The sequence below is a fragment of the Camelina sativa genome, chromosome 9 (genome assembly GCF_000633955.1).
Source record: "Camelina sativa cultivar DH55 chromosome 9, Cs, whole genome shotgun sequence".
NCBI classification, from domain to species: domain Eukaryota; kingdom Viridiplantae; phylum Streptophyta; class Magnoliopsida; order Brassicales; family Brassicaceae; genus Camelina; species Camelina sativa.
This window is the reverse complement of record NC_025693.1, coordinates 29,073,803-29,091,360: the sequence shown is the minus strand read 5'-3', so window position 1 is coordinate 29,091,360 and position 17,558 is coordinate 29,073,803. Positions and strand designations below refer to the sequence as shown.

At 33.0% G+C, this 17,558-nt stretch overlaps 4 protein-coding genes across 4 annotated transcripts; 1 reads left to right on the top strand and 3 right to left on the bottom strand.

Moving 5' to 3' along the window:
* Positions 58–1,647, bottom strand: LOC104712903 (TMV resistance protein N-like). Its single transcript, XM_010429894.2, has 2 exons — positions 1,149–1,647; positions 58–1,046 (listed from the first exon to the last, which is right to left on the bottom strand). The coding sequence occupies exons 1-2, from the start codon at positions 1,589–1,591 to the stop codon at positions 335–337; spliced, it is 1,155 nt and encodes a 384-aa protein (XP_010428196.1). The 5' UTR covers positions 1,592–1,647; the 3' UTR covers positions 58–334.
* LOC104712902 (TMV resistance protein N-like) lies at positions 3,507–5,137 on the bottom strand. Its single transcript, XM_010429893.2, has 2 exons — positions 4,609–5,137; positions 3,507–4,472 (listed from the first exon to the last, which is right to left on the bottom strand). The coding sequence occupies exons 1-2, from the start codon at positions 5,070–5,072 to the stop codon at positions 3,782–3,784; spliced, it is 1,155 nt and encodes a 384-aa protein (XP_010428195.1). The 5' UTR covers positions 5,073–5,137; the 3' UTR covers positions 3,507–3,781.
* On the bottom strand, positions 8,877–10,910 carry LOC104712901 (probable disease resistance protein RPP1). Its single transcript, XM_010429892.1, has 2 exons — positions 10,311–10,910; positions 8,877–9,875 (listed from the first exon to the last, which is right to left on the bottom strand). The coding sequence occupies exons 1-2, from the start codon at positions 10,865–10,867 to the stop codon at positions 9,116–9,118; spliced, it is 1,317 nt and encodes a 438-aa protein (XP_010428194.1). The 5' UTR covers positions 10,868–10,910; the 3' UTR covers positions 8,877–9,115.
* Positions 14,278–16,406, top strand: LOC104712900 (FBD-associated F-box protein At3g49020-like). The gene is made up of 4 exons (XM_010429891.2): positions 14,278–14,487; positions 14,578–15,448; positions 15,536–15,670; positions 15,774–16,406. Exons 1-4 carry the CDS (start codon positions 14,474–14,476, stop codon positions 16,083–16,085), a joined length of 1,332 nt encoding a protein of 443 aa, XP_010428193.1. The 5' UTR covers positions 14,278–14,473; the 3' UTR covers positions 16,086–16,406.

Genomic DNA, 17,558 nt, shown 5'->3' with positions numbered 1-17,558 from the left:
ATCAGAATTTCTGTATTTTTATTTCTTGTAAGAGAAATACAATCAAAAGTATCTCCCTTTTTTCATATGTTTTAAGTTTTAATATTAAGATTGATAACCAACTTATTACAATAGCAAAAAAAATACAACTTAAAATGAACTCATAAACAAAACATAAACCCAAAAGGAAAAAACCCAAAAATAAAAATGTTACAACCAAAATAAAAGTCAAAGAGCAAGGGAGAGCAATGATTCATTGATTCCTCTTGCTGGATAGGAAAAGAGCCCCGGTCTCTCTAATTGTGAAGAGTTAACCTGCGGCTTAGTAGCAGTGTGATCCAATAGGTAGCAGCAGCTAGTTAAATTCTTTCAACAATTTCTCATAAACACCAGATGTACTACTACTTGGACAACCAAAACATTCCGTGACAAAATCCTTTGCTTCATTCAAAGCCGACTCGAATGCAGCAAAGATGTCTCTCCTCTTTTTAAAGGCGAATGTTCTGAGGTCACAAAGTTTCTCGCATCTCAAATCCTCTATTTCGTAGACATCCTTTATACCATAAGAAATCAACAGCTGCTTGTCTTGTGTAGTGATGACAACAACACTCCCCGGACCAAAATCGGTGAAATCCTCTGCCAAAGCATCTAACTGTTCAACTTTATAGACGTCGTCTGCCACTAGCAGAACCTTTTGTCTCTTGAGACTTCCTCTGCTCGTCAAGTATGCTCCTTCAATCTTTTCCAGAAACTCGTCGTGTAGATGAGCTAAGTGGCGACCCTTGAAAATCCTTTTCACGTTTCCCAAGTAACAGTTGGTTTCAAACTGTTTACACCATGTCTGATAAACATGTTTAGCTAGAGTCGATCTACCGTTTCTTCCTCCACTTGTCCAAATCCCAATTACTCTCACAGGTTTCGTAGAATTCAAATCCACTAACCGGTTAAGTTTCTTCATGTGTCTCTCAATCCCCACTATCTTCCCCCCATTGCTTAGTCTTGTAAAATTCATCAGCTTTTCTGATATCCCGTCAACAGTTGCGTCCACCAGCTTCGAGTCATTGTTCCTACAGAGACAGAGACAGAGCAAAAAAATCGAAACTTTAGCATCGATTTCAAATAAAAATTCAATCTTTGTAGGATGTATCATCAAAGTTAGGAAATTTCACCATTTCGATGAACACTGGCCGGAGATATTAGCCAATTTCACCAATGCTTGCCTCCATGAAAGCACTTTCTCGTGATCTTTTTCTCTAGCCTCGTGCTTCTTGAACTGTTCAGCGACGTCTCCGGTCTGCCTCCTGACATGAAACGGATCCACGCCGTAGAAGATGGGCATCACGGTGATGGAACCGTTTTCCATAATCTTGAGGAGCTCGTCGAGACACCAAGAAGACGCAGCGTAGTGGAGGGAGACCACAACGATGGCGAATCTCGACTCCTCGATGGCGCGTTGGAGCTCCGGAGAAATCCTTTGCCCATCTTGGAGCTCCTTGTCGTCTTTGAAAGTTCGAATGCCTCTTCGTTCCAGTTCCTTGTAGAGAAAGCTTACGAAGTTGGCGCGAGTGTCGATCCCTCTAAAACTTAAGAAGACATCGTACTTGGGAGACATTTTTTTTGGTCTTTTGATTTCCTCTCTCTATATGACTCTGAGTATGTCTATGAGAGAGTATGGGATGGTATGAATAAATAACTCCTGGAGTGGGGCTTTATATAAGCAGCAAGTAGAGGAGTTTGAGCAAAGACTCTCCCAGTCAATAAGTGTATTTCCTGGCATTTTCTTTTTTTCTTTTCTTTCTGTTGATTAGCTTTTGTCAGCTTCTGTTTCGTTGAACTACTCAGAAAGAGGTGGTCTGTTTTGTAGAAGGAAAAGGGTTGTGCAGCCAAAACAAGAAAATGAGCATGAGTACAATTACATTAACCAATGAAATTATCATCTTATCCTCTTGGCTTTGATTAGTTTGACTAGTTAGGAAATTTAAGCATTTATTTAGTTAGCCATTGGACGAATGAAAAAATGGTTTATTGAGAGACAATTATGGGAAAATTAGAAATAAATGATATATTATACTCTTACAAAAAAGGTATAGATGGACAAAGTCCATAGTCTTAATTTCCAGATCATAGAATGGTAGTGCGGACAAACTGGCACGACGAGCTAGAGTACAGTCGCATCAAATTACCTATGTGAACGTTTTTCCTATCAATTGGCTTGTTTGAGCTAATCTTGTATTTTGTTATCAAAAAAAAAAGTATAGATGGACAAACTCTTAAAAATATATCTTTTATTTTTAATTTTCCCATTTTAAATTATAGTTTTAGTTTTTAAATTTTGGATTTTGGTTTTTAGTTTTTGAATTTTTTTTAAAATATGTGAGAAAAGAATATCTTGCTTGAAAAAGGTGAAAAATTGAACGGTTGTAGTTTTTAGAACTGTTTTTGGTTTTAGATTTTCCAAAAATCCACTTTAAGGCCAATAAAATTATGAAAAAATTGGTTTTGTTAAACAATAGGGAATCCAGATTTTGATTGTTTTTGTCAATTTTCAAAAAGAAACCAAAATCTATGTTTTACTAGTTTTTCATTTTAATCCTGAATTGATTTTTTTTTTTTTAATAAGTTTTAACACAAAATCTAAAAACTATAAACCAAAATCTAGAATCTAAAAACCAATAACTAGAATTCAAAAACCACTTAAAAACTTGTAAACATTCATCACCTCTAATATTTGGTTTTTGGATTTTTATTGAAAATTATTGAGAAACTCCTAGATTCAGATTCCCTATTTTGAAGGGAATCTACTTTTACAAAAATCTTGATTGTGTAATGAGTTTTTGAGAAACAAAATCCAAAATTCTAAAAACTAACAATCAAGTCTTATAAGTTTAGATAACGGCGAATATAAACGGTTTACAAAATAAAAGTATATACAAATTATCTTGTTTATGGAAGTTGTTAATTTAAAGATTTGAAAATCCTTTTATAGAAATTCCTCATTGTCGGCTTCAATCTCATCCAGATAAGGCCTAAAGGCTGATCACACGGAAGATGAAGACACCATCTTCACCAGGTCAGAATAATCGGTAAAGAATGACATTCTAGTTGTCGAATTTATTATTTATAGAATGAAATTGTCAACGTCAATGGTAAAGTTCGTCAAAAAAAATTACAATTTTTTTTTCTACACACTAATTTTATTCAACACAACAAAATAACCATACAAAACCAGAAAATTTAACTCGAAATACAACCACATAAGTTTTACGAGAACACGAAAACACTCGGAAACAAAAAAAACTTTAATCACTTAGACTAGAGTAGACTCCAAAAAGTCAAACTTTTTGTTCTTTATTTTGTGTGGGTGAATACAAATATACTATCAAAAAAGTTACACAACTTTTTCATATTTTTCAAGTTATAATATTAAGTTGTATCTTTTTTTTTTTTTAACTTAGTATTTTAACTTCATAGCAAAAGAAGAAGGAAAAAAAATACAGCTTAAATGGACCCGTAAACGCATTGTCCAAAAAAAATAAAACTTAACCCATTAACAAACATAAACCCAAAAGGAAAAGATCCAAAAAAAAAAAGAACACCATGGAACTTTTACAAGACAGACAACCAAAATAAAAACGTTACAACCAAAAATAAAATTCAAAGAGCAAGGGAGAGCGATGAATCCTCTTGCCGGATAGGAAAAGAGCCGGTCTCTCTACTTGTGAAGAGTTAACCTGCGGCTTAGTAGCAGTAAGATCCAATAGGTAGCAGCTAGCGGATAAATCACTTAGTGGTAAATTGATTCTCACAGTTTCTCATAACCAGCACATCTACTACTTAGACAACCAAAACAGTCCGTGACAAAATCCTTTGCTCGCGAAGCCGACTCAATTGCAGCAACGATGTCTCTCTTTTTAAAGGCGAATGTTCTTCGCAAGAGGTCACAAAGTTTCTCGCATCTCAAATCCTCTACTTCGTAGACAACCTTTATGCCATAAGAAATTAACAGCTGCCTGTCTTGTGTAGTGATGACAACAAGACTCCCCGGACCAAAACCGGTGAAATCCTCTGCTAGAGCATCTAACTGTTCAACCTTATCGACGTCGTCTGCCACTAGCAGAACCTTCTGTCTGTTGAAACTTCGTTTGCTCGTCAAGTACGCTCCTTCAATATTTTCCAGAAACTCGTCGTGTAAAAGCGCTAAGTTGCGATCCTTGAAAACCCTTTTCACGTTTCCCAAGTAACAGTGCGTTGCAAAGTGTTTACACCATGTCTGATAAACATGTTTAGCTAGAGTCGATCTAGCGTTTCCTCCACTTGCCCAAATCCCAATTACTCCCACAGGTTTCGTAGAATTCAAATCCACTAACCGGTTAAGTTTCTTCATGTGTCTCTCAATCCCCACTATCTTCCCCCCATTGTTTAATCTTGTAAAAATCATCAGCTTTTCTGATATCTTGTCAACAGTTGCGTCCACCAGCTTCGAGTCATCGTTCCTACAGAGACAGAAACAGAGCAAAAAAAAAATCGAAACTTTAGCACCGATTCAAGTAAAAATCAAATCTTTCGAGTCAAATCAAATCTAACAATAAAAATCCAATTTTTATCATTATCAAAGTTAGGAAATTTCACCATTTCGATGAACACTGGCCGGAGATATTAGCCAACTTCTCCAATGCTTTCCTCCATGAAAGCACTTTTTCGTGATCTTTTTCTCTAGCCTCGTGTTTCTTGAACTGTTCAACGACGTCTCCGATCTGCCTCCTGACATGGCACGGATCCACGCCGTAGAAGATGGGCATCACGGTGATGGAACCGTTATTCACGAAATCCATAATCTTGACGAGCTCGTCGAGACACCAAGGAGACGCAGCGTAGTGGACGGAGACCACAACGATGGCGAATCTCGACTCCTCGATGGCGCGTTGGAGCTCTGGAGAAATCCTCTGGCCATCCTGGAGCTCCTGGTCGTCTTTGAAAGTTCGAATGCCCCTTCGTTCCAGTTCCTTGTAGAGAAAGCTTACGAAGTTGGCGCGAGTGTCGATCCCTCTAAAACTTAGAAACACATCGTACTTAGGAGGAGTAGCACTAGACATTTTTGATCTCTTGATTCTCTCTCTTTCTCTATATGACTCTTGAGTATGTCTATGAGAGAGTATGGGATGATATAAATAAAATAACTCCTGGCTTTATATAAGCAGCAACTAGAGGAGTTTGAGCAAAGACTCTTCCTGGTCTATTAAGTGTATTTCCTGGCATTTTCTTGTTTCTTTTCTTTCTGTTGATTAGCTTTTGTCAGCTTCTGTTTCGTTGAACTACTCAGAAAGAGGTGGATTGTTTTGTAATAGGAAAAGTGATGTGCAGCCAAAACAAGAAAATGGGCATGAATAATTGAATACAGTAACATTACCCAATGAAATTATCATCTTATCCTTAGTTTGACTAGTTCGGACATTTAAGCATTTGTTTAGTTAGCGATTGGACGAATGAAAAAAATGGTTTATAGAGAGACAGAAGATTATGGCCGTGGATTTGAAATTATAGTTTTAATTTTAAAATTTTGGAATTTTGTTTTTAGTTTTTGAATTTTGTTATTAAAAAAAAAAAGGTCTCAGCTTGAAAAATGTGAAAAATCGAATCGCTGTGGATTTTAGAACTATTTTTTGTTTAAGATTTTCCAAAACTCAAGGCCAATCAAAATTATAAAAAAATTGGTTTTCCTAAATAAAAGGGAATCTAGATTTTGATAGTTTTTGTCAATTTTCATAGAAAAACTAAAATCTATGTTTTACTACAATATTTTTTTTTTATTTTTAGGCCTTGAATGGCTGCAGATTTTGAACCAGTTTTTGGTTTTTCATTTTGCAAAAACTAGTTAATTAGCAATTCATGATTCAAAAAAATAGATTTTCTAAACATTAGGAAAACCAGATTTCAAGTGATTTTTTTATTTGTTCATAGAATCCAAAAACCAAGTTTTATGGGTTTCTAAAAAAAACTTACGTGACATTTAAAAAAATTAAATCCAAAACACCTATAATAATTTAAAAATGTTGTTTAAAGGTTATTTATATAAAAATCAAAAACTAAACAAGTTACCATTAAAGATTATGCAACCAAAAGTCAAAAACTAAAATAAAATTAAAAACCAAAAGCCAAAAACCAAAAACCAAAAACTAAAAACTAAAAACCAATTAAAAACTACAAAACATTTATGGCCTTAATGGTGACTTGAATTTTTTTTTCTATTTTTATTTTTTAAAAGAAATTTTAACAAAAAAAACTAAAACTATAAACCAAAATCTAGAATCTAAAAACCAAAAACTAGAATTCAAAAACCACTTAAAAAACTTGTAAACATTCATGAACTCTAATATTTGGTTTTTGGATTTTTAGTGAAAATTATAGAGAAACTCCTGAAATCAGATTCCCCATTTTGAAGGGAATCTATATTCAAAAAAAATTGATTGTGTAAAAATATGAGTTTTTGAGAAACAGAATCCAAAATTTAGTTCTAAAAACTAACAATCAACTCTTATAAGTTTGAATAACGACGGCTATAAACTGTTTAACAAATAAAAGTATTGACAAATTATCCTGTTTATGGAAGTTGTTGACTTAAGATTTGAAAATCTTTTTATAGAAATAAATAATTAACTATATACAGTAGAACCTCTATAAATTAATATTCTTTAAATTAATACTCGCTATAAATTAATAAATTCTTTCGGTCCCGAGTTAGGCCGGTGTAAAAAATGACACATTTCGATAAATTAATAAGATAATATATTTTTTGGAAATCCTATGTAAAAATATAGTCCCATCAATATCATAAATTAATAATCAAAACAATATTAAATATATATATATCTAAGAAAATCTAGTGAAATACTGAAATATGACTATTGTTGTTTGCATATTCTTGAATTTGCATTCTTATTGGAGTTCATCTCTAATATCTTTCATTTTCGTCTTCTCAAATCGCAACAAAAAATTACGAAGAGTTCTAAATGCGATAATTGCTTCTTTATATGTAATTGGTATTAAAATTACCGCAATATCTTATTCGACTTCATCATTACTATGAATGATACTAGTAGAAATTTATTCTAAACTCTAAATTTCTAACATCTATCATTTTTACCTAAACTCTAAACTTAGTAATTAAAATAGACAAGATTATTAATTAAGAAAATTCTTTTAAAATATGAATGACAACAAAAGTATCTTATTTTGTAAAATTATGAAAATTATGAAAATTATGAAAATTAAAAAATCTCTTCATAAATTAATTATTAATTTATCGATAAATTAAAACCTCTTTAAATTAATAAAATTTCATTGTCCCGACCTTATTAATTTATAGAGGTTCTACTGTAATTTAGATTCAAATGGTTGGTGGAGCAAAGAGTTTAAAAATAAAAAAGTTTACAACCACTATCATGTTTACAAAGTGGTTGACTAAAAAGACTTTAGAATTTTTTTTCTAAAAAAAAATATTGATTTATATCCTCTCTTATATTTTTAAAAACAAATAGATAAAAGTTGATTTACATTTTAACCATCATTTTTTATAACTTTTTTACTGTTTAAACCCCTTGTCCAGCTTACTAATAATGGTAGTCGCTTATTTTAATTTAGCTGACATATTATTCTCTTTTCTTCACAAATATCTTTAGTTTCCGAGAAACATGGACATAAGAGCATCTGCAGCGACGTGGGTTGGATTGTGATTTGGAATGTGCGTTTTGTGGAGAGACGGAAGAGACAATCAATCATACTCTCTTCCTATGCCCTCCAGCTAGGCAGGTTTGGGGTTTATCCTCATTTCCAACATCCCCGGACTGTTTCCCCTCCCCTTCGGTCTATGAAAATATGGATTGGCTTTTTTGGAGATTCCAACAGTTTCCTTCGGTTGAAATATTCCCATGGATTCTTTGGTATATCTGGAAGGCTAGAAATGATAAACTTTTCAGTAATTTGGACTCCAACTCCTTAGCAATCCTGCAGATTGCGGAGGAGGAGTCAAAGTTGTGGTTCTTGGCACAGGAGGATGCCTTGGGATCATCGACTCTGGGCGGCTCTAGACCAGGGGTTGAACCTATGGTTAATAACTTGGCTGTGACTGATAGGTTTAGAGGCAAATACCGTTGCTATGTGGATGGATCTTGGAAGGAAACAAATTAGTTTATCGGTAGAGGATGGCATTGCATTTCTCCTGTTGGAGAATTCCCAACTATGGGTGCATCCAATTCTCGTCGTAGCTTATCACTCCTTCATGCCGAAGTGGAAGCCCTTATTTGGGCAATGCAGTGTATGATTGGTGCAGGTAATGAGAATGTTGTTTTTCTTACAGACTGTTCTGATTTGGTGAAGATGGTGTCTTCACCTCCCGAGTGGCCTGCCTTCAAGACATACTTAGACGCGATTGAAGAAGATAAGGAAGAATTCTTATCATTCTCTGTAGTCCTTATCCCCGTTCACAGAATGGTAGTGCTGACAAGCTGGCGCGTCGAGCTAGACTGGAGTCGCATCAAATTACATATGTGAACGATTTTCCTATAAATTGGCTCGTTTGAGCTGATCTTGTACTTGTTGTCAAAAAAAAAAAAAAAAAGCATGTGCTAACATATATGTTTGTCTAAAAAAAAACATGGAATGAATCCAAAATCAGTTTCATTCGTATTTATTCAGCTATCTCAAATTTGTTCAGCTTGATATATATTTTTCCCCCAAATAATTCACATGAGTCGGCCATTAAATCTTCCAAGTACCCAAAAAAAGCAGATGAGACTGGGAAGATAGTTTCTCATTTTATATGTGTCTCCTGCATTACATTTTATTGGACATATCGAACATAAAAATTACCCCAATACTCAATTATACTGTACAGACAAATCTTAAAAAGAATGGTGTCTTCTTTATTTCTTTCAAGGGATAACAGTATTACAAACAACTGGCACATCCAGATGTAAAAAGAATGTCTTAACATGTTAAAAACTAAAGAACAAACAAACAAATCAATTAAATATTCCTGGTTCTAAACAATCTATAACCAAAAAAAACAACAACTTATTTGACCTAAATCTACACTTTGTATCTAAAAGAATTTGCCTTATTAAATCCAATGAGAATCTAACTAAAGACTATATACTATTGCATTGATCCTTTGTCTAAGTTGGCCTTTGTCACACAACAGAGTGAATATATTTTTCAAGGTGATAAAAAAATAACCTGAAATATACATGGCTCCATATGTAGACTGGTCGAAACCAACAGGATCGTCTCTTTGTTTGAAAGCATCTGACCTAAATAGCTGACGAACTTCGTAGCATCTTAAGAGCTCCACTTCGTAGACACTCCTCACTACTGATGATTTAAGTAATAGTCTATCTTGTGTTGTTATGATGATTCTGCTCCCTGGACCAAACCAGTTAAATTCTTCAGCAAGTGCATCGAACTGTTCGATCTTGTCTACGTCGTTCGCCACAAGAAGAACCTTCTTGTTCCTTAGCCTTGCTTTGATCGTCTTAAGACACATACGAAAGCTCTTTGTTGTCAAACCTTCTCCTTGCATCTTCGAAAGAAGCTCATCCTGTAAATGGGATTTCCGGCAATGTTGCGAAATCCGTCTCACGTCTTCGAGGAAACAATGAGCTTCGAAGTGATGTTTGATGTTTTGGTAAACGTGGCTAGCCAGTGCTGATCTACCAATGCTTCCTCTTCCCCAAATCCCAATTACTCGAACATCTTCATTGGAATTAAGATCAAGTCGTGGATACAACTCTCTCATGTGTTGGTCAATCCCAACTAAGACATTATCATTGCTTGGTGTTTCTGAGAACAACTTGTTTGATATTTGCTCAGTAATTTCTTCGACCAGCTTTGAGTCATCTTCCCTAAAACATAAACATAATAAGACCAAGATTCAAACTTTGAGAAACAGAAGACAAAGATCCAAACTTTGATATAGATAGAGACAAAAGATCCTAACTTTGAGACACAGAGACAAAGATCCTAACTTTTAGAAACTGAGACAACGATCCTAACTCTGAGAGACAGAGACAAAGATTCTAACAATGAGAAACAGAGACAAAGATCCAAACTTTGGGATACATTAGACAAAGATCCTAACTTTGGGAGACAGAGACAAAGATCCTAACTTTTAGAAACAAAGACAAAGATCCTAACTTTGAGAAACAGAGACAACGATCCTAACTTTGAGAGACAGAGACAAAAGATCCTAACTTTGAGACATAGAGACAAAGATCCTAACTTTTAGAAACAGAGACAACGATCCTAACTCTGATTCATAGGTTTTTGGAGATTAATACCAATCCTTTGAACACTCGCCGGAGAGACTAGCCAATTTGGTCAACGCTTCCCTCCAAGATTTGACTTTTTCTTTGCTTTCTCTCTTCTCATGCTTCTTGAACTGTTTCAAGACTACTCCGATCTGTCTCCTCACAGCTGAAGGATCGATCTCATAAAAAATGGGTATCACAGTCAGCAAACCCAGTTTCTGAAGTTTCAAAATCTCCCTGAGCTCTTCAAGACACCAAGGCGAAGCAGGGTAGTTCACAGAGACCACCACGACTGCGATTCTCGACCCTTTGATCGCTTGGAGAAGCTCCGGAGAAATCGGACGGCCTCTCTCGAGTTCCTTGTCGTCTTTAAAAGTTCGGATCCGTTTTGATTCCAACTCCCTGTAGAGAAAACTGACGAAGCTCTTGCGAGTATCCGCGCCTCTGAAGCTTAGGAAAACGTCGTATCTCTGAGGAGTGAATGAAGAAGAAGACGAAGAAGATAAAGATAGTGACCTGGAATCGAATATTCGTAACGATTTAACATTTTTCTTAAAACACAAAAAGTTTTTTAAGATCTTGTTCATATTTTTTTATTTGTTTTACTCTCTTTATTGGAAGGCTTTTGAGTTAGAGAGCATTTAGCAAGTGTATTAAAGAGGAGTAACGCATTCAGTTTTAATTTTATAGGTGAAGAAGAAAGACAACAACGTTACGTACGGTGTGGAAATTACCAATAGTTTTCCACGAAAATATTACGTGACTTTTTGGTGTTTTTCTTCTCTTTAGTTTGATAAAATTAGTGTAAAAACTAGATATACGAATATCCTATATTTATTCATTAGATATACTTAAAATTTAGCTATTGATTTATAATTTAGTACAGCGCCGCCCATTCTGAGTTTGAGGCTGCTTAGCTAAGAAGAAGTTTGAGTTTAATTTTGTGTGGTGTATGCACAATGCTTGATCATTTCTTGGAAACTTTAAAGTTAAAATAATAAACACATTATATATAATGAGCTACAGTATTAGAAAGAGATGTAAACCACAAACAGATAACATGTTCGTTATATTTGATTTGTATGGCTTGATAATATTTTCGAAGGCATGGTGTGACATGATCCATGACGCATACCGTTACAACCCTTCTAGATTTCACTTGAAATTTACGCTTAAAAACCGAGTTTATTATTAATCAACAGAGAATTCAGAATTATACTACTACCTTTAGAGACATGTTTACGTGTAAATACCAGTATAATAACCATCCCAAAGTTTGTAAAACATTATTCTTTCGAGTTCCGATCAAAATCTTGGATTTGTTAATTTATTGTCCAAAGAGCGATCGATGTACGTAATCATATATTCCAAAGTAGATTATTTTAGTTTTGTAGAAAACATGCAACGTCATAGATATGATACTTGAGATTTTGTGTACTTTGATTGTACCTTATTAGTTATTAGAATTAATAAGAAAAAGGTTTTGTTTGCTGAAAATAAATCAATTCGCCGTTGAAAGGTTCCAACATATTTTATACGTTTTATTGTTGTGCAGAACATGTTAGTCATTGAGTTTGTAACGCACGTAACGTATGCTACTATACTTTACCGAGTCATATATTCGTCGAGTCTGTACAGTAATCCCGACCAAATATACTTTTTTGTCATTTTTCTATACCAAATTCTTCTTGTTTTACTCAATAAAGAAGTCAAATACACTTTTTTCTTCCTTTTGTCATGGTATATTGTTTCCTTGTTCAACAGCAAGAGTCAGACCTATTACAAATTTATAAGAAGAAACAGTCATAGCTAAACATTTGATCAGAATTTTATTAATTTGAAAAGTCGATAAAGTTGTAAAATATCTCTATAAATTTTCTTATTAAGTTTTGTAGACGGAAACTGTAAAGAGAGATCCAAAGTAGAGATTCAAAATTAAGCAAAAAAATCTATATATAATAGTAATTTGAAGAAATGTTACCAAAAGTTGTGTGTTTTCTAATTGTATTTTTCGGATTATTTTCCAAAAAAAATATCTGTAAAAAATTATAATTGTGTGGTTTACGAAAAATTGTGATTATTCATTGAAACGTTTTTTTTTTGTAAAATTGCAACTATTCATTGTAGAGTTGTGTTTTCGAATATTCGTATATTTTGAAATCTATATATATTTGTCTGTTTTAATTGTTTTTATGTTTTTGCCATGGCACAAAATAATATAAAATTTCAATCTCAACAGTTTTTACAGTTTTCTAAATTATTCTCTAGCATTCATTATTTTATAAGTAAAGAAATTCCTCTGATTCTTGATTAAACAAACATTTTTTGGAATGATAAATCTTATTTACAACTTTTTATTAATTTTAAATATAAACAATTAATGAAAAAGCCTAGAGTTTTTTTCAGGAGTTCGATAGATTATACAGTGAACTTTTAGATTTGACTTTCGAATATATGGTAATAAAGATGCATTCTATTTAACTAAAAGCAGTTTATATGAGTTGCATACATCAAAATTTGGATACTGCATTAACATTACTACAAAGTCCATATCTGAAAAAATATCTTCAAGCTATATGGCTATATTGTATATTTTTCATTTGTGTTGTACGCTTTAATTGTAGTTTATGTGAAATGAATGTTTTAAATGGTATTCTTTTCTAGATAAAATTTCAACCGTTAGAAGAAAAACAATAATTATGATTCATCACTTCAATAGGAAAAGAGGACCTTTTCGTTGAGTAATTTTTTTATACTATTTTTTAAAAATCGTACAGTTGCATATGTTCATTTTAGAGTTATGTCTTTTACCATAAAATATCTATATAATTTAATATTATCTATATATATATATATAGTTAATATTTATACAATAAAAATTTATATAAAAATAACAATCTAAATAAATTTCAGTAACAATTGTGATTTTTCGTCGTACATTTTCGTTAAATAGTTTTTTTTTTTGAAAAAATTATACGGTTTTGTCTGTTCATTCTAGAGTTATGTCTTTTACCATAAAAGAAACTCATACGAAAGCTTTTGTTCGTTGTAGAGTTATGTTTTTTCATCATATCTTATTTACAACTTTTCAATTCAATAGTTATGTTTATCTAAATGTCTATGAAGTTTTTTGTTTGTTATTTTTGTTCGTTGTAGAGTTATATTTTTTCATTATATCATCTCTTATTTACAACTTTTTTTAAACTTACAATTATATATATTTAATATTTATGAAGTTTTAGCCCTACTTATTATTTTTTCTTTTAAAATAATTTTTAATTTTATTATTTAGTATATATTTTCAAATAATTTTATAAAATATAATTCTAAATTTGAAATTTAATTTAACTTGTTTAGAAATATTCTCCCGCAATCCTAGTGTCCAAAATAGAAAATGAATAAATGACGTTTTGTTATTTAGTCTAACTTTCGAATAACTTAAATTGGTTTTACTTTTATTTTGCTAAAACTTTTGTTATTTGATTCTAGCTGATGACAAAAAAAAAAAAAAAAAAAAAANAATGAGCAAGAGTTTTGGTGGCCAGCCGAGAAGTTTTATACATTTTCATGAAAATGTGTATTATATAAGTTATAATTTATAACTAAACTTAAACATATTTTGTAATAATTTAGAGAAAATTAGCACTTTCTTTATTATTTAAGTAGATATTATTGTATACTATTCATCATAATATATATTATTATATACTTTTTAATTTATTTTATTATTTAATAAAATTTACGTATTTCGATTAACAAAAAAAATACAAAACACACCATACTATAATTGTTATTTTTTCATTTTGTAATTTATTTCAAACACTTTCTAATCTAAAAATAAATTAATAAAACTCGAGACAAAACCAAGAAACTTGAACAAAATTTCTCAATCAACTGTTGGGCCACAACGATATATATTGGGCCTCAACAGTGACCAAACAAACCCACTTAAAAGCACTTTTTCACTGTTCTCATCTTCTTCTTCTCCTTCAGACTCTTTTTTCTTCAAAGCTCACTCTGTTAGGGTTTCGTGGCTCGCTAATCCTTTCATTAGTTTCACAAACCCAATAGAATAGTTTCTGAAGCTGAATCTCTCTCGTCACCATGATCATATCTAAGCTCTAATTGGATTCCGCGTGTGTTCGCAATTTGACGGATTTTGTGCCAAATTGCTGTCTCTCTGTTCACAAAGAATGGAACAAAAACGGTATTCTTCTCGCTTTCTTTATTTCCCTTCCCATTGTTTTCATTACACTAAACATTGAATCCCTTCAAGTCCTAATTTTTATTTTTACAGCAAAACCGGTGGTGAAGGTTTGAGTAGTCGAGGTGTTGCGAACAAAGACAGGATCAGTGAGTTGCCTGAAGAATTGCTTCTGCACATATTGTCTTCGCTTCCGACAGAAATTGCTATAACCACTAGTGTTCTGTCTAAACGGTGGAGGTCTCTTTGGAAGGTGTCTCCAAATCTCAGTTTTTATTCTGGCAATCACCATACATCTTCAGAGAATATCTGCAGTTCTTTAATTCTACATAAAGCTCCGGTTCTAGAGAGTTTGCATTTGGGATTTGGAGATGTGAGTGATGCTTCGGATGTTGGGATATGGATTGGAATTGCTTTTGCACGCCATCTGCGCAAATTGGTACTCAGTTTTCCATGTCATGATGAAGGCTCAGTAAGATTTCCGAGTGCTTTGTGTAGTTTCAATAATACACTAGAGAGCTTGAAACTCAAGTTTTCAATTTTTCTTGACCTTCCTTCTCGGGTCTGTTTCAACTCCCTTATAGAGTTGCATCTTTACTATACACTATTCAAAGACCAGGAATCTGTTTCGAACCTTTTATGCGGCTGTCCTAGACTTGAAGATTTGGTGTTGCATCGGATAAGAAATAACAATGTGGAAACTTTAACTATTGCGGTGCCATCGTTACAGAGACTAACCATTGAAGATGATCACTATGGAAGTGATGGTGGCTATGTGATAAATGCTCCTTCGTTGAAATACTTTAACATCGATGGGTTCAATAGGATTGGATATTGTCTGATTCAGAATGCGCCAGAGCTGGTGGATGCAATTGTCACCAACGTTTTTGATATAACCAATGAGAAAATGCTGGAACCTCTAACTTCAGCCAAACGCCTTTCCTTAGACTTATCACCCTTAAAGGTAATATTTTTAGATTTAAGTTTTTATCTCTGCAACTTGGCTAACATTATCTTGTGTGTACTACTTATGTTGCCTGATGATGCACAGATTAAGTATCCTACTGGTAAAATCTTCTATCGGCTTCTATCTTTGGAGCTGCATACAAACAAAGAAGAGTGGTGTAATCTTCTTTCGCTCATGCTCGATAGTTCTCCTAAATTACAAATCCTCAAGCTCATTGACGTAAGCCATTTCATATTTAGTCAGCTACTCTTTTTTTTTTTGGTTTTCCAGTGCTCTTTTGAGGTATATTGATGATCTTAAAAATATTACATTGATATCTCAGTCAAAGTGGTATATTAATAAAGATAATCTGGTGGACCGGAGATGGAATCAACCGAAATGTGTACCAGAATGTTTGTTGTTCCATCTTGAGACATTCGAATGGACAAGATACAGATGGCAACTAGAAGATGAGAAAGAAGTGGCTACATACATCCTCAAGAACGCAAGACGCCTGAAGAAAGCAACTCTCTCCACAAAATCCATCGAACCTAACGAGCTCGAGAATTTGGAAAAGAGACGTGAGATGCTCAATGAGTTGGCTAATGTGGTTAGGGCCTCAAACTCATGTCACCTCGTGTGTGAAGCTGATTGATACCTACTCTTCTAGTTAATTGTTGTTCCATCTTGAAACATTTTTGTGGAGAGGATACCGATGGCAACTAGAAGATGAGAAAGAAGTGGCTACCTACATTCTAAAGAACGACGCTAGACGCTTGAAGAAAGCAACTCTCTCCACAAAACCCATCGAATCTAGAAAGCTCGTGGAGTTGTAAAAGAGACGTGAGATAATGCTCAACAAGTTGACTATTGTGGCTATGGCTTCAAATTCATGTCACCTCGTGTGTGAATCTGATACCTACTCATGTAATTGGTAGGATATTTTTCTTTTCAATTACGATTTCTATTTTGTGGATTTAATTATAAAACTGGTAGGATATTACTTTATTATTATATTATGAAAATATCTACAATTTCGTCTTATATACTAATCGAACACAAGTAAATAAAATTGCTGAATCTAATCACCTTAGTCTATTAATCTGAAGCAAATCGTAGTGCTCTATTCAACAAAAATGGAACAACATCAGTATGTTTCATTTATGTATTCCTCGGATTCCATACGTTTCCATGGTTTTCTTAGTTGCAAGTAAATATCGATAATTGCTTGTGAACATTTGATGAGTTTACCATAATTTTTCATAAAATATCTTAGAATCATGAACTATTTTTCATATAATATATCGATAATTGCTTGCCGTCACCTGTATGTTTTGGTGTTTTATTTTCCACTGTTTTTTTACTAAACAACTAGATTAAAACAACTATATCACATGACAAATTATTTATTATTTATTAAATTCTATACTGTTTGTTTAAATAAATGGGCCTATAGAGCGAAATTACACTACACCGATGCAAGGAGTACTATGGACAATTACAATTTCAATACAATATATATCTGTAAAGTTCTAGAAGTGTCTTGTAGCCAACTCTTAAAGATTATACAAAAAGCAAAAGAGTTCCCAAAATATTGAGAAAACTAAAAAGTTTTTTGAATTTTGTTAGGCGGACAATGGATAAGGAGAAAAAGAAAATGATGCTCCAGTTAAGTTTATACTTTACAACAATTTAATGTATTATTCATTTATTTGGGGTCAATGTTTATGTTTTTTGAGTTTTTTTTTTTTTTTTCTCTAGAGAACGAAAATTTGATAACATATTATTGTTACCCGAGTAATTATCACGACGTGACGATCACTTCAATAATATAAAAACTAAGGAGCTAAAACCTTTGACATTTTTTATGATTAGGAAGACACTTATCTCTCAATCAGTAATCACCCTCGCATTGACATTTTCTAAATTCTTCTGTTGACTTTTGAGACCCTACATTATTTTTGCCATCCATAATAAGTTTTTAAATCATTAATCATTAATATGGAATGCTAGCTAAACTAACAAAATCAATTATTAGCTAGAAATTACCTACCAAATAGACAAATTTATTTAGACATACTAATTTTTCTTCTTCTTCCCATATGTCTATTTTTTTTTTTTTAATTTA

What these genes read in the sequence shown, in the direction of transcription:
- LOC104712901 (XM_010429892.1), bottom strand. Translation starts at nt 10,867, where the DNA reads ATGAACAAGATCTTAAAAAACTTTTTGTGTTTTAAGAAAAATGTTAAA. An exon ending in GGCGAGTGTTCAAAGGATTG is followed by an intron (nt 9,876 to 10,310) that starts GTATTAATCTCC and finishes TTTATGTTTTAG; the next exon opens with GGAAGATGACTCAAAGCTGG.
- LOC104712902 (XM_010429893.2), bottom strand. Translation starts at nt 5,072, where the DNA reads ATGTCTAGTGCTACTCCTCCTAAGTACGATGTGTTTCTAAGTTTTAGA. An exon ending in GGCCAGTGTTCATCGAAATG is followed by an intron (nt 4,473 to 4,608) that starts GTGAAATTTCCT and finishes CTGTCTCTGTAG; the next exon opens with GAACGATGACTCGAAGCTGG.
- LOC104712900 (XM_010429891.2), top strand. An exon ending in TAGACTTATCACCCTTAAAG is followed by an intron (nt 15,449 to 15,535) that starts GTAATATTTTTA and finishes GATGATGCACAG; the next exon opens with ATTAAGTATCCTACTGGTAA. An exon ending in AAATCCTCAAGCTCATTGAC is followed by an intron (nt 15,671 to 15,773) that starts GTAAGCCATTTC and finishes TTGATATCTCAG; the next exon opens with TCAAAGTGGTATATTAATAA.
- LOC104712903 (XM_010429894.2), bottom strand. Translation starts at nt 1,591, where the DNA reads ATGTCTCCCAAGTACGATGTCTTCTTAAGTTTTAGAGGGATCGACACT. An exon ending in GGCCAGTGTTCATCGAAATG is followed by an intron (nt 1,047 to 1,148) that starts GTGAAATTTCCT and finishes CTGTCTCTGTAG; the next exon opens with GAACAATGACTCGAAGCTGG.